Source organism: Mugil cephalus, chromosome 20, assembly GCF_022458985.1.
Source record: "Mugil cephalus isolate CIBA_MC_2020 chromosome 20, CIBA_Mcephalus_1.1, whole genome shotgun sequence".
Lineage (NCBI taxonomy): Eukaryota > Metazoa > Chordata > Actinopteri > Mugiliformes > Mugilidae > Mugil > Mugil cephalus.
In genome coordinates, this window is record NC_061789.1 from 18,380,009 (window position 1) to 18,396,670 (window position 16,662).

Sequence of the window (16,662 nt, forward strand, 5' to 3'; positions counted from 1 at the left end):
TTCCATTTTTGGTCATCTCCTCTCAGGACACTAGGTGCTTTCATTTTTCACGTTTTGCCTGAATGTGCACTCAAAGACTCCTTCCTCTCTGGGCGGAATGTCATCTTTAAAGCGGCAGGTATCGGTTTGTGCCATAAAAGGTTTGTTTCGGCATGATCCTTGTGTATCCACTTCCTCCCTCTTCTCTCACTCAGTTTACAGAATGAAAACTAACAGTACAGTGTGTTTCTGTTAACTGTGCTCTTTGCTCTAAGCAGTGCCAGCGTGTCTTTCATCCGAATAACAGAGTGAAACCATATGTGTGCTGTGGGACTCTCGTGTCATCCCACTGCAGAGGCAAAACAAGTGGGACCCGTCTCCCCTCGAGGCCGCGCGTCTGACCTTCTGTTCTGGGGTGAAACGAGCCACGGAGCCGGAGAAGACAGTTTATTACTGTGGGGTGAACAGCCTTTGAGTTGTTGCCATGCTTGCATTAGAAGGCCGCTAACACAAAGCGACAGAGGCTAAACGCGCAGGTGCAGCAGCATCGTGAGCCTGGCATATGGATCGCTTCCTACATTAAAAACACAAAGGGCAGCGCCTCTGGGATCAGCTAGAAAACAGCAACGACTACCAGCATCAATGTCCTCCAGGGATGTCCTTCAGTTCACCCAGGGTTTACAGTGTGCAGTGCGTCAACAGGAAGGAGCAGATAAAACGATAGCGTAGGCCGATCCTCTTGTATTCAAAACATGCCAGGCGGTATCTGTGTAGCATCTTTGTCCCGCTGGGGAATGCTGAAGAGAGGAGGAGGAGGAGGACTATTTATCTCCGGATTGACAGGTTTACTGGTCCGCACAGCATAAGAAAATAAACATAACTGAAACAAGAGGAACTAGATTAGTTGGGTTTTTTCAAAGACGTTTCGCCACTCAACCAAGCCGGGATTTTAGTGGGAACATCTGTGGGTGGCGCCCACCTGAAACTCACGTGACTATCGTCTGAATCAACCAAATTCTCCCTTGTAATTGGAGGAATTAGTTTTGGTCCGGTTTTCCCCCACTCCCCACAATTTGGAAGTAAAGAAGCAGCTGGGATGAGTGGGAAAACTTTGAGAAACCCTTTGGGAAAGAGTCTCATTGTTTCAACTTTTGTAGATGTAGCTTGACCTGGAGGACCGAGAACTTTCACAGACGTATTGCATATGTTGGCTTTGCTTTAGATTTTACAAGAAAGAGCCCGTGGTTAGAAAAGTTTTGAATCGTCTTAAAGATATATATTGGACAATCTTAATGAAGATGGGAACTAGGGTTAAGAGCTGCATCCATACCCTTAAGCATCTGCAAAAGCAGTTCTCAGACATTTTCCCCGAATAGCTAGACATAGTCCATAGATTCCCAGGTGATCATATTCCACCCATAAGTCCTACACACGGGGTATTTTTGATTAAATTAAACCGTTCGTCACTGCTCCAAAAGATCCCTAAATGGTTATCCTGCACCCCAGACTCCACTTTGAGAGCTGCCGGACTGAACAATCCTGTGCGATGGAGAACTTCCTCAGCGCGGTGTGAGCGGCGGTGCATGGCAGGAATGTAAAAACCAGATGACCTCAAATGGAAACTCCAGGACTGTTGGAGGCAGGCAAGCATCTCATGTGCTCTAATAAACACTCGGGCCGCCTTCTGCAGCCCTGCTTTCTCTTTCTTTTTTAACTGCCTAGCCGAGTTAGACTCCCAGCCTGGCTTTGCATCGCCTCCACCACGCCCCAGATGTTGGACCGCTGCTCGGTTTTGTGCCCAGATCAGCCTCGGGTCCGGCCTCAGCCAAGGAGAACAGCAGCGTCATCTCAGAGCCCCAAAGTTATAATTTTCATCTGTTAATTACACAGAAGCACAGTTGATCTAAATATAATCATCTGGGCCTGTGGAGGGGGGAGGGAAGCAGGCGAGTTGAGGGGGCACAAACGCAGGCGATGGGGGTGGAGATAGTCGCAAGGCCTGCTGGAGCCCTGTGGTTTTCTGCCTGCTTCTGAAAACAACCAGAAAGAGAAGAGAAAAAAAGGGGTGAAAGGAGGAGGAGGAGGAGGAGGATGGGGGGCTCTTATTGCAGCGGAGCTCAGACGTGACGCTCTGATTGCTCCCAGCGGTTGTGGTCAGTACAGATGAGGAAGAGGAGGAGGGAGTACAGTGTAAGGAGAGTAGGGCTTTGCCAGATGTCGTCATTGGCCCTGATGTTGTTAAGGCCCCACGGTATATAGGAGTACATCTGAGAGTTTACCAGACTTCAGCGCCACGGCCTCGTCCCGGTCAGAAACAGCAGGGCGCAGCACTGGGTAAGCGCATGTTTTCCAGCAAAGTGCGAGGTCAGGCCGCGTGGCTGGTAGGTGTCACACCTTTAGCTGGAACGGATTTGTTTTGACTCACGCCTTCTCATGGATCGGTTGAGTCCATAACCTCTGCCACGACTCCCAAGCATGAAAAGAAAAACACGCATGAATACTTTTCTTTCCACACAGACCTTCTGGTTCGATCACCCATCTATCAGACCGGCCTGCAGTGTGACAGCGCTGAGTCCTGAACCTTCACACAAATCACCTGTGAAAGCCAGCTTCCAGCGAATAATGAGCGTGCCGTCAAACTCTCCCTGCAGGGCTTCTTTTCTCATGATCCAACGCAGGCAACTTTTTGGTTCCCGTGGCAACTGTCGGCATAAAGGTGACTGGCGATTATGTGAAAGACAAGAGTCAAGACGAAGCCTGACAACCTGGACTCAAGAGTGTTTTTATATACACACTGATGTCTCTGGGAACTGTCTGACTCCTCCTTTAGTGCGGCCCTGACTTTTTATATTTCACCACTGTCAGGTTTAACTCTGCAATCTGTACATATAAGAACATTCGTGCCTCTTTGCTCAACTTCGCATTTAATTCCAGTAAGCACCACAGAACAGTTTAGATGATGGATTGAGGTTTTGGAAGAGATATGCGTTAAGTGCTTACTGACATTATATGAATAAAGACTTCTTTGTGAAGACTTTCTTTGTGTTTCCCTGGAAACACGCTCGCCTTTAACAAAAGAAACGGTTCCTTTGAATACCAATAACATCTTGCGGAGCAGTCACAGAAGCAGATGTACGCACGAGTCACACAGAACTAACAACACGCAGGTGAAACGTTCAGCAAGAGATGCAGCTTCCCCTTTCCTTTATGCTCAGATGTGACCTGAGCATAAAGGAGCCACTCCCTGCTTATTGGGTTAAAGCGGAGCACCATCTCTCCACTTAGTCTGCTGGAAAACCTAATGTGTTTAGCTCCGTCAGTGTCTCTCCTTCTCATGCACACACACAGAAACGCACTTGTATTCCCACATACATGTGAGCTCATGTTATGCAGCCAAAAAGCTTTTGATGAGCATGAAATGTGAAACGGGGTTAAACCGTTCATCCCTCAGCACACACATCCGTAGACGCGCGTCTCTTAGAGCATTTAATAATTCATGCACCTCATTCAGCCTTTAAAAATTAGCCATGTCTGCTACAGATTCACTGGAGAAAATGGGAGGTAATTCGAGTGCAACTGAGTAAATATGTGTCATCGCCGTCTTCTCTCCATCTGCTCTCTTCTCTTACTCTCTGCCCTCATTTTTTTTTTTTACTCTCGGCAAGTTTTCCCCCCTCGGTGTTGGCTTTCCAACATCTGGCAACACCCCCACTCCATCATGTTCTCCTTCCCACTGTTCATCAGGCATCTTTATGCACGTAAACGCTTGGCAGGCTGACTCATGTGTCCCTTGTGGTAGCACGAGGGACACATCTGAGTAAGCCCGTAACATTTCTTTTTTTTATTTTATGAATCTCATATGGACTGTTGTGTGTCCTGGCTGACGGAGCCGTGTTTTCTTCATCGTTCAGTTTCCCTCTTACTGTTTGGATTTAACGATCATTAATAGATTGAGGAATTCTGTTCTCATGTGACCATTGGCTGGTGGAGTTTGTAGATTTGTAATTTCTTTTTTTTTGTGTGTGTCACATCTTCAACTTCAGTCTTTAATTTTCATTTAAATTCTCAAATTGATTTGTTCACAGTCTTATGTCTTTGATTGATTTCCCTTTCAGTAACATAAATAATCAGTTCCCTGTTTCTAAGCAGTTCTTGTCAGCTGTGTCACTGCCGGACATGATCTGTAGTACCTCAGATATTTGCGGGGGTTGACGTAACGGACGTTTCGAACCTGGGGTCCTGCTAAGTGTTTCCACGCTGACATAGCTCACGTGTTCTGCCCTCATGTGGCTGCACTGTAACACACACACACACACACACACACACACACACACACACACACACACACATTAGAAGCGTGTAAAGAATGCATGCATAATGCATTTGCTTCCTACGGAGGAACACATGGTCAGGTGGGCGGCTTTAATCTTCTCCTCTACAGAAGTGAGCCTTGTTTAGTTGTTGTTGTTGTTGTACCAGTCCTCTGACCAGTCAGGGAGGGGGCACTGGCCCACCCAGCTCCACTCAGCTGTGGGCTGATGGGATATCTGACCCTCGTCTCTGACTCCACCTGCCGTCGCCTATGCGCTCCTCAAAGCCCACAACAGGTGTGACCTCTCTGATCTCCCACCTCTGTCTCCAACCCCGACTCTGATCTTATCCATTAGCAACTCACTTACAACCGCAGACAACACATTTAGGTCGACCTCTCGGACCCGCTCATCTTCTCTACACACCTTCCTGCCACCTATTGTAGTAAAAGCGTGCAGTTATATGGAGCTCCCCACCCCTGGCTCTGTCCCCTGTGTCCCAGCGGCCTGTGGGCTTTCCCCCACCCATCTGCTGCTCCTCTCTGTGTCGCAGCTGCCCTCTAGTGCTGGCTGACTGGTAACTGCACTAACTCGCACAGTTCCTATACGTCCAGTGGCACGGGGATTTACCAGAGATTAGAGTTAAAATTAACCTGCTTAAAACCGCTACGTCCTTTTTCACTCAAGCGTGTGCTTTTGTAGAATCCACTCTGACGGATCACTCATAACGTCTGCACGGAGAAATCCACTCCATCGAACCCATAATGATCAGTTATTCGTGTTTTCATATATTTCCCTAAACCAAATTTAACCGAACCACAGTTACATGCATTAATGTCACACTGATGCAGTGAATAGTTGGACACATTTTATCAATTTTAAAAAGAGGGTTTACAACAGTCAGAGGTAACAAAATCTTTTTGTGTTTTCCGTCGCCTTGCGCAGGCTGTCACAGGGTCGTGCGAGCGGTTACCATTCATTTGAAAGCATTTTAAAGGCATAAAAACCTAAAACCTTCCTCTAATCCTTGGAGGACATGAAATGAAAAATAACCCATAAGCGTGTGTAATATGGTTTCGATTTTCTCATGACCCGTTGCTCATGTCGAGACTCCTCAGATTTATCTTGTGAACCCTTCGGGAGGCTGAACCGCTGCCGTGCATCATGCATATTTTTGTCTTAGAATATGAATCACTTTCTAATGCGGTGCAACATCGTGATGACACACATCGTTCATGTGGGTGCTCCTTCGGCACCTCCAATGCCACATGTTGAGTCAGGACTGTGTCAGTTTCTCTCACCAGCAAGGGACAGGATTCACACTTTCTTATGAGTTTCCAGTCTTTAGGCCCTCGCACTAGACCGGTCTTGGCTTTGTTGTGTCTCTTTGTAAGGGTTTCATTGTGAGCATCACTCCCACTCTGGCCCACACTGACCCTCCTTGTCCTTTTTCCGAATTATTGTAGCCTGTGTTTAGAGAGAACGCGCCATCGTTGTGTCTGCAGCTCGGTTTGTTTGCGACACGCCAACCAAGATCTCAGTCAGCAGTCTGAACCTCTTCACTCTTCTCTTTCCTGTCTATTTCCTGTCAAGCCTCAGCTTCGTTTTCCTCCTCGCAGCTCTGTGTTTAGACGCAGCGCACAGGAGAAAGACTGGAAGGCCTCTGTGCTTGGTTAATCTTTTGGCCCGTGGTCTTGTTATGAGTACGAAGTAGTTTAAAACATATCGCACAACTAATCTGTTAGACCAACAGCCCAGCTCCCCTCCATCCTGCTTTACCTCCCTCCTCCCCGTATCCACTGATGTGTCTGTTATCAGGGAGCAGCGAGGGCAGGAGAGATTAGCAGCACACGCTGGCCTTTGATTTCCTCACTCCATGAGATCGCTGCTGGCAGCTTATGATGAATAAAACTCCTGCTGTATCGTCTGGTCGCTGTTTACTCAGATTGCTGCGCGTCGGATAAGGAAGACGTGCTCAGGTGATGCATTAGGCCCATATGCAGATGATGGATGTGCAGCTGCGCGCCTGCTCGGGCATGTTTCAAACAAACAGTGCGGGTCAGTAGTGGGCGGCGTGCTATTGTGACAGCTCTTCACGTGTGACCGTGCGCCCATAGTGTAAACTGTAACTCAATGCCGTTTTGTTCGAAAAACCACTTGTTTTTTTTCCCGCTCTTCGTGCTCGTCCTCCTCTCTCTCGCTCTCTCTCTTTTTTTTTTTTTTGTAATGCCTGCAGAGATAGAGAAAGAGAGGGAGCCGCACAGACAGAGAGCTTTTGTTTCCAAATTAGGCTCTGTGCCCTCCCCGCTAAAACTAACTGCTGTTGTGAAAAATGTGATATGAAATCCCCTCCTCTGCGCTGCTGCTGTGCAGGCAGCCGAGTGCGTTTTCAGACCTTAAACCCTCATCTTAGCTTTCCACCAGAGATACAATCCCATTTCACCTTCTTCTTCTTCTTCTTCTTCTTCTTCTTCTTCAATTCTCTCACGGTTCTGCGGGTGTGGTCTATTCTCTCGCATCTCTGCCGCCTCCTGGGGATGAATCAGACCCCCCCTCATGCCCTCCGGTGATCCAGCAGGGCGGTTCCGTGGAGCCCAGAACCCTGGTCTGAACCGCACGGAGAAAAGAACCCCCTCACCCCCCCTCCCTTCGCCCCACCACCACCTCACAGCCGCAGCCTTCTGACTTTATGGAGGAACCATAATTACACAGCCTAGTGTATTTATACTCAGCTGTGACTCAGTGGGACATGTGGCATGTGTTTGTGTGAATGCGCGTGCACGGGAGAAGCAGCCTTTGTGTTCACATGTGGATGCTGTGTGCGTCTGTGTGTGTGTTAGTGAAAGTGTGCGTGCTGACTCAAACTGTTTAAAGCAGGGATGAAGTAGAGCTATCTAAACCTTGTCTGTTGTTTTAGCAGAGGAGCTCCTTTAAAGTGAGATTAGATATGTCTTGGAAGAGAAAATAACTCAAACTAAGGTTTGAATTTGCAGGCAATAAAACACATGATTATCCAGTTCAGTCCACCCCGCTGCAGAGTGACTTGTTCTGGTATGAAGAGCAGCTACATGTCATCCAAACAGGAAGCGACCAGCTAACCTATGAACCGACTTGACTGTGTCTTTAAAAGCAGCATTCCATTTGATTTGTTGTAATAAGCTTGTGTTACAACTTGAGAACACAAGGAGCGTGACTGTTATCTGGGACTGGACTACGGAGTTGCATTATGGGAGGTGTAGGATCAAGGATTTCGGAGTTTGGTGGCCTGAATATTTTCTGAATGAGTTATGTCTGCAGCTGTCATGAAAGCCTAGCGAAAAAGTAATTTGTAAAGTCACTAATTACTCTTTGTCAATTGAATACCCAGATCCTGATATTGAGGAGTGTTTGGATTACCTCTCTTTTATTCAATCACCTCGTCATTGTGTGTGGACTTTTGGAGCCTGCAGTGTTTGGTCTTGTAAGGCGAGGTGCAGCGTATCCAGAGGGTACAGTCTCTGCGGATGACGGCCCTGCTCCTGTCGAGTTGGTACTTGCCCCGCCGTGTGGCAGGTGAAACCTGTCTAACCTCATTGGTAACGGATGTGCGGCGCGTTAACAGATGATGAGCGTCGGAGGGGAAAGCCGTCTGCAGCAACATGGTCACCTGTCTGCCGCTCTCGCACGTACCCTGGACGCCTGGCTGTTTGGTGAGAACTCTGCCGCGTGGGCGACTGGTCACCCTCTCTGGCTGGTTTAGTGGCGAGGGGCTTGGTTTTGGGGGGGAATGGCTGCAAGACTGTGAGCGTGTGAGAAAGAGTAAGAGGGAGCAGATTGATAAAGAGGTCATGTTGACATCCAGCAGCAACCCTTTTATTTTCGGCGCATTTACGACAACCGCAGACTCTCCTCCAGCTTTTTTCCATGTTCTCTGGCTGTCATCCTCCCTCCCCTGTATTTTCCCCTCTTAAACTGAACATAAAGGGGGAGAAACAGTACAGCAGCAGTGTTTTCTTTTGTCTTTGTGCTCAAAAATCGGCCTCTTTCTTTTTCCTCTCTCTCCCTTTTTTTTTTTTTTTGTTGTTTGTCTCCCCCTCCGAGCAGCGGAGGGCAGGCGGTGGAGGCAGGGCCGGCTTTTGTGAAGTTTAGCGCAGGGATCACAGCTTTGTCGCTGTGTTTGTGTCACTCGCGCACACACATGCGGCACACGTGTGGCCTCCAGGCTTCCGCTCCACGCAGCAACGAGAGGGATCTGAGGAGGATTTGGTCTATCAGCAGCAGCCCCACTGGAGATGTCTTCGTCTGGACGGCTCGATGCTGTGGATGGACCCCCACTTCGTCCCTGTCTGGCCTCTGGGACCTCCGGTGTTATTAGATTAGCGCTCCACTTTACTGTACTGTTGTTTACAGATGATAGTTGAACCGGTTTGAGTGGAAATATGGAATCAGTTTGAACTGACTGGGCAACAAAAACAAATGAAGAGAAAGCAAGAGAGAAAAGGAAACGGTGATGCTCGCTGTCATAAAGACAATTTGGGATTGAGATAAAGAGATTTTTTTTTTGGACACAGATACAGAGGGAGGGTGGAAGGAGAGAGAGAGAGAGAGAGAGGGAGAGAGAGGGCAGTGGGAGGGACAGAGGATCCAGCCCTCTGGGACAGCAGTGTGTGTTTTGGGGGTGGACAGAGTGGCTTTGTATGCAGAACATCACCGGACACCGACGGGAGGGACGCTGTCAGTTGTTCTCTGTGTGTGTCTGTAGTGAAACCAGACCTACCTCTGATCCCCGCACCACACACACACTCCTCCATCTGCTGCCCAGGAGCCCGCCTTCTGCCTCCTCTGGTCTGGTGGTGTGTCTCGGAAAGCTGATTCATGTAGGTGAGGAGTGACGGGCTGTGATGTGGATTAAACTTTCCCGGGGCTCGGCCGTGACAGCGATGGACCGGATCCAGGAGGCACTAAGTTTAGACTCTTGAGTGAATGTCTGGAGGAGCCCGCAGGAAGAAAACCAGCCATCCTCTCATCTTGGCTTGATTGTAGCGTTTGTATTTTGGTGTCTGGACACTGTCCACGACTCTGTGCTGGTACCTGAGTGGCCCATGTTGGCGGTGAGCGATGCGGATTTGAGCAAACTCAGCGCCCCGATGCCTGCTGCTATGCTCCCGTGCCCTGCGCCGGCCGGGCCTGACTGGAGTTTCCAGAATCCGGTCGGGGTGGACTGCAGCTCCCCTGAACCTCGCTGCATTTGGCTGGCGGTTCTCCGTGGAACTGCTGGCCCTCTGTCACCACCTGCACCCCACGGCATGCCCACTGGGCGCAGTCAGAGCTTTCAGCAGCCCAGGGTAAGAGGAGGTCGCCCATCGTCACCCATCTAGTGGTCAGATGCGGGAACTTCATCGGTCTAAATGAAAGACTAGATTCCAAATTGAATATTTTAGCCGTATTTCTGAATAGTCCAAACGGTGATGACTAACGATGATGATGGCTATTATTCAGATGTACTAAATAACTGTTAAATGCGCAAGGTGTAGTCTTTCAGTAGCTTATTTTACAGGCTTTCTGTGGCTTTTATTTTTACGGTTATATGAGCATTGCACATGATGATATCATCTAGAAACCTGCTCTGTGCAGTTCTCCAATCATGCATGTCAGCAGCAGTGTTTGTGTCTAACTGCACCCATTGTTTGAATCTTTTAACTGCTCAGACGTTGACAGATTCTTTAACCTTTCGGTGTTTACAGGCGTTGCCTTACAGGTGTTTAGCGGCGTTCGCCTTCAGGCTCTTCCTTTGCACATTGTTTAAACTTTCTGGGGATGTCACCATTTATCAACGGACAGATATTTATCAGATTGTTGTTGCCTGCTGTCGAGGGGGCGTTCGGCCACGGCTCGCGATACCTCTAAGTCCGATCGTTCGGTTACGTAGCATTGAACAAATGTGTGTAAACTGTGATCAAGTCCAGAAGGAAACGCGATTTCCATGTGTAGTTTGTTTATTTTAACGTCCTGCACATGCTTTTGTTCGCGTGATACTGAATGTGTGGCATACTGACCCTTTCCTTCCTCAGAGGGGTTTCTAATTAGTGAGTCAAGACAGATGAAGGAGGCTGCTAAGTGCCACTTTTAGCAAGGTGTCGTGGAGGCAGCAAGCTGTGAGACCTGAGCGATCTGGCATCCCCACCCCCCCCCACCCCTCATGCCCTCTGAATCCAGGGCACTGCTTCCACATGCGATCTCATTCTAGCGCGGCCATTTATCGTTTCCTCGTTATTACCATCCCCCCTTCGATTCATTGACACGGTTAAGAAATGCCACGAACTGGAATGCGCGCGTGTGGGGGGTGGGAGCAGAAGGTGTATAGACACAGCTGGCACAAACACACACTGTTCCTTGTTTAGATGAGATGTGTCTGTTGTCAATTCTCTGGAAGCAAAGAGGAACAGTTCTTCTTAGCTGTCATCAGCCACTGATGATGCCAAGTCAAAATATGAAGCTTCTCTATCTCGGCCTCGATCACGATGCGTCCGTTTCCTCTCGTTGAGATTTTATGGTGTGCAACGGCTCACAAGTAGCCTTTCCCAATGTTTCATTCACTTACAGCGACCGCCAGGACCGGTCCGTATAGATGATTTAAAAACTTCACCAAGTTCATATGATTTGAATCAGATAGGTGAGTTTAATTCACGTTTTAAAAAAGCACATAAATCTCCATTTCCTGTCTTTGTTTTTCTTCTTTTCTCTGAGAAAGTAGTGACAAGGCAGACAAAAATCCACGTCATCCGCTTAACGGCGTGCCACGTGCCTCTGCCCAAGTCGAGCTGTAAAAGTTATTCTAAAACTACGGCCCCTCCTGGAAAGCGTTCTGGCGCCAGTATTGAATCAGGACAGCCAGAATGACCGTCATCACCGGCAGCGAGACGGGTTTCAGTTAGACAAAAGGAACGTATAATATGTTTTGTAGTTCAAGTTGAAAACCCTGTTTAACTGACATTGCATCACCCACCTCTAGGCCTGCTTGAACTGACAGTAGGGTTGAACTGGTTTTTGAGCACACACACACAATATTCATATTGACACAGAGCTGCGCGCAAACACACGCACACGTACAAAGAAATGAATGCTGACTTGAGTGGCTCGTGAAACATCGTGTTATGTAAATTGCTGAGGGATGTACAGCTTGTGTCGGATTTTGAATCTTCTGTCGGCTTGTTGACGGCACATCGTGTGTCTGGTTGGAGCGTTAGCAGCAGGACATTCAGGAGGCCCCAATGTTTCTCCTCCGTGGGACATAGGATGCATTTGGACCTGCAGAGGTGGTGGAGCACTCTCTCTGTGTGGCCGGTGAGTCCAGGAATTATCAGACGGCTTTGGCTTTTTTTTTACTCTCCTCTTCCCTCTTGGCAGCTCAGCTCAGGGCTCCGCTCGCAGACAGCTACGGCCCGTCGGGATTAAAGGCTCGTCAGCATTTGTAACGGCCGTAAAGCTCCACTTTTCAAACAGGTTGCAGCTCTCAGCTGTTTAAAAGAGCATTATTGTTCTGTCCTGCTGGGGTTTTAGCAGCAGCCCGGCTCCCCCGAGCCGCTGCATTCCTCTGCGCTGCTTTACCTCTGGATGGACTGAGGATGAGAGCGGGTGTGCTAACCAACACGTACGCTGTTTCTAACGATCATGACTGCAGCTTTACTATATTGTCATGTCCTAGAAAATCCTCTTACAAACAGCAAATCCTTTATTACAGGATTTTAGTAAAGATTATCACGGGCGCTGTTTATTTTTAGCATTTTTATGTTCTAATAAACCTGATGGGGATCTAATTCAAATGTTATAGCAAAACAGACGGACTGGAAGCGCTGTATTTTTATTTATTTTTTTGAGCCACTCTTTTCCCTTCTTTTCCTTCATGCGTCTTAATTACATGCCCCCTTAATTGAAATCAGGAGGAGGATTATCCACGGGGAAGATGTTGCTGCTGTGTGTTGTCAAAGCACACCACTTTACCCACTAACCACCCTATCAAAGCAGGAAGCTGTGGTGTGGCATTAGGCTGAGCATTCACTTGTTTCCAGTGAGGCTTTTTGATGTGTTTTAATGACGTGATCTTTAGGTGAAAATACGCTCCCTCAGGGTTCTGCATTATCGGCAGGACATCCAGAGGTTGTTTTCTGTCGTAACCGGCGCAGCAGGTGATAACTATTTCAGCAAATGTGTTAAAGAGCTTAAATTCCCTCTAGGAGAGCAGGAAGCGTCTCCTTTTCTCGGTAAAACAAGAGCGAGGTTTCCCTTGTCTGTGTCTGAGGCCTCCATAGGAAGTCAAGATTAGACTGGAAACCGCAGAAGAAAAATTCCGAGCGTTGGTTAAACTGAGCGACCAACTGCCTGGAAAGTCATGTCAGCAAGTTATACTGTGTTTTTAGAGCAGTGGCGAAGCAGCTGTTCAAATCTAGGTGACAGTTTACATGAGAGGTGTTTGTCCGACTTCGGGGAGAAAACGTTGACTGTAGATTCGTCAGAACGGCCGAGCAGAAATGTGCAGCCCACACGGTCCAGAGAAGCCGAGTGGGAAACGGCCCTGGCTCCGAGAGCCATCAGACCCTGTGTGTTTTGGGTAATCACAGGGTTTGGTATTCCCAGCGCCGGGAGGGGCCATGCGGTCGAAACCAGCGTGCTGGAGCCTGTCCCTCGCAGGGGCCCGATACTCCTCCTCCTCTCCATCCTCGTCGTCCTTCTCCTCTCATTCACTCTCTCTGCGCTCCCTCCCCTCCTATGCCAGTGTGTGTTTCAACTTGTCCAAACCAAACCGCTCCCTCTGAGGAATTCGCTCCGTCTCTTCCTCCTTTCACCCTCCTCGCTCTTTCATTTCCTCTTTTTTTTTTTCTGTCCCGGGCCTTTTCTCGTTTCTTTATCATTTTAATTTCACGCTGCAGACACTCCTCTGCCTTCCTCACGCACTTCTTTATGCAGCTCTCATGCCACATAATAGGCCTCGCTGCGTGCCTTTTGGAGAAAATAGCAGGGGTTACTTTACGTTGTTTAGACTGCCCGACTAAAGATTAGGCTTAGAGTATCACACAGATTTATGTAACTCAAGACATACTCTTTAAGTAAACTCTGAAAATAAACTTTAGAAAATAAGCAGAATTGTCCTGTAAACGAGAAACGCATCTACGAGGTCCAGCAAATATATTTCAGGGAGTAATTTCTTTGTGTGCGCTTATTTTTGGCTCCTCATTGGAAAGTAAGAAGTCGAGGGAAGGAGAACGCGCTGTAAAAACCGACCCAGCCGGATTTCCATTACACAAATACGTGCGATGGGAGAGGAAGAAGAGGTGGAAGGGAGGAGAGGTGAACCAAGGAGAATGGAAGGAAGGAGAAAGAGGAGTGAAGGAATTGAAGCGCCTCCCGTGATGAAGAGTAATAGCTCTGAGTGGCTATATTTATAGGAGCGGCTGGTTATCCCGCCCCGCAATTCTACCCCACTTCCTGCCTCCAGCCTGCCACTTCCTGTTGTTGTGTGGCCGTGCACAGACCAGCCGGGTCAAGTGTGTGTATCAGTGTTTGTGTGTAGAAGGGCCACGGGAAGTGAAATTTGGGGTGTGCGTTTTTCTGGTTGGAGGTGGGGGGGGGGTTGTTGTTGCAGTCTAGACATGTTCACCTCTGGTTTGGTAACTTGAAAGCCTTCTCACGCTCAACGTAAAAGCCGAGAGTGAGAGTTTGGCCTCCTGCTGGTGGTCAGCACGGGCTCTTCCAGTAATCTGCGTCAATCCGCCGCACTCGTGTCACCTTTTAAAGGGCATTTTCAAACAAATCTCATGCAGCCACTCTATGAGGTATTGGGGGGGAACCCCAGGGGAGAGCCCATTTGAAGTTTGACGGGAGCGTCGTGATTGGTTGGATGACATTGTGGTTAAGCTGGAGACCACGAAGTCAGCTGATCGGAGAAGTGGAAAGATGGATGGAGATGTTGTTAGTTGAACTTCAACTAAAAACTGTTAACACACGCTGATTTAATCAGTTTGCCTTTATATGTATGAAGTGAACATCTCTATTATTGTGTAGCTATTCTGCAATGTAATTAATTTATACCTTTTTTCCAATGTGTTTCTGCTCTTTAAAAAAACACTATTTTTAAAGTGTACTATATTTAAATTCCTAGTTTTTGCATTCGGTGCACATCTTTACACTGTTTTACAGAGCTGCATCTGTCTCCATAGTTGCAAGCGTGTGTATATAAAACAGTGTGATCATTGCGCGGTGACTGGATAAACTTTGGGTCATTACACTGCTGAACCCCCGAGTGTCTGTTCTGTTCCGCTAAGCGAGTGCAGTGAGTTCAGTTTTAGCTGCAAAAGTTTGTGATCATGCGGAGAAGAAAATAACTAAACCACAGCTGACTTGACCCCTGAGACCCCGTTCTCGCCTCCCTCCTCCCCACTCCCGCCTGTTTAGTCAGGTGATGGCGTTTGACTGACAGATGTGGGCCGTCGGTGCAGCGGGAGGGTGATAGTTCTCGCGTGTGGCTGTCAGCTGAGACGCTGGACTTATTTACTCGCCAGCAGGAACGAGATATTTAGGGGGCATGTGGAAATCTCTGCCTTGAGATTCCCCCCGTGGAACCTCTCCGCCTGTGATAAGACCAAAGTCATTGCGGTCTGGACTGGAAGACACACTCCCTCTTTGGTCTAGACTTCCTGCTCTTACTCTGGGTGGCATGTAGGACTGACCTGACTCTGAGTTTAATTCAGGACTCACTAGGAAGCTGCTAATGTGCAATCATGCATGTCACGGAGTACAGAGTCATCGTGTGCTTCTCCGGGAAATCGTAACGCGTTACATCTGGAAAACTGGACTGTTTCTCCAGTCTTGGTGCTAATAATAGAAAAATACAATAGATTCTCATCAACACTGGAGGAAAAGCTGACGTTAGATGATTCATTTCTGCAATTTCCTGTGTTACAGTTTCCAAGGTTGCAGCTAAACTGCACTTAAAACCCCCTCTCTAGATTTACTCTCACAAATATTACATATTCCAGCTGCCTAATTTGTGAATGACAATTAGACATCGTTGTTTATTCCGTAACACACAACTGCTCTCTGCTTGAGAATAATTTCTAAACCCAGATCTCTCTGTGTGCGTTACAGGCTAAGGGGCGGAGGGATGGTCTCTCCTCAGCCGGTGACAACCCTCGGCCGCCGATGGCGACCCGGCCGGGAAGGGAGGGGGTCGGCATGGGCTGGAAGGGTCCCCGGACGCTGGTCCTCCATAAGAACTCCCAGGGTTTCGGGTTCACGTTACGCCACTTCATCGTATACCCTCCAGAGTCCGCCCTGCACACCAACCTCAAGGTGAGACCCATAGATTCTTGAAACATTTGCAGAATGCCTTGAATTAAGATTAAAACATACCATTTTTAAATGTAATTTAGTGTCACAACCTATTTTTGCGGCACACATGGTCTCCATTTCACCCTAGCTGGCTCTAAAGAGGGTTTTCCTAAGCCTTACATTTAACTTCCTGAACTCGGGACAAAGTCAATTTGAGGCTGGGAGATGAAGCTAATCATACTGCAGCTGAGGGTCAGGGAGGTTGAACTGAGCGACATGAGCGCAGACAAAGGGAAAAAACAAGCTGCTTAGCTGAGTAGAGACAAAAGCCTGAACGAACCAAAGCTGTTGAAGCGTGGCACAAGATTAAAGACGTGGCCTCAGATATTCACATTTTGAAGGTTATAAAAAGCACCTCCATGCCCCTGCAAAGTGGGCTGAAAGGTGTGGCTCCTAACTGTTTATTTCTCAGGCCTTTCTTGCCCTTGAAGAATTCAAGATTGTTCTGGTGTTGTGGGGTGAGCCTCAGTGTGAGCGAGTGGTTATTTAGCTCTTTGAGGTGTGGGGGCAAACGTCTCCAGATGTGAAATTGAGGGATATGGAGGCTGGGGTGGGGTGAGCCAGCCAAAACAAGGCCTCTTTTATTTTTCTACCATCCAGCAGCTGCAGATAGGAACACAGGCTGAATGAAATCTGTTGTCTTAGCCTGGTACCACTCACTGGCCGTCAGGCCGTACCAGGCCGGCCCTGCACAATAGGCCCACTGCTGGTCATTGGCCTCAGTTCTATCCTTGTCTCCTCTGCCTCAGAGGACATGAGGGTCACATGGTGTTTTCGGACAATCAGACTCACAGAGCCTCCTGTTCTTATCTGAAGAGTCTTCGTGGAAATCTCCCAAATCGCCCTCATGGTGTCCAATTATCAGAGGCTTACGGGGCCCATGACTCAACTGGCTTCTCATTTTATGGTATCTGCAGACTCTCAATGTCTTCGTGGGTCTTCAGTACCATTGGGAAAAAAAAAAACTGAATAGATGGTTCCAACAGAATCCTTCTAAGAAGATCCAACA

General features: G+C 48.1%; 1 protein-coding gene across 9 annotated transcripts in view; it reads left to right on the forward strand.

The window, feature by feature from the left end:
- arhgap23a (Rho GTPase activating protein 23a) overlaps nucleotides 1-16,662 on the forward strand; it is a 56,868-nt gene that overhangs the window by 18,613 nt on the left and 21,593 nt on the right. For 6 of the 9 annotated variants that reach the window (XM_047571685.1, XM_047571676.1, XM_047571678.1 and 3 more), the window contains exon 2: nucleotides 15,411-15,614. In XM_047571685.1, coding sequence (XP_047427641.1) covers nucleotides 15,411-15,614 — 204 coding nt within the window. Of the gene's footprint in view, nucleotides 1-8,894; nucleotides 9,614-11,315; nucleotides 11,613-15,410; nucleotides 15,615-16,662 lie in introns of those variants that run through there. The other 3 variants (XM_047571679.1, XM_047571681.1, XM_047571684.1) reach the window with 3 other exon arrangements.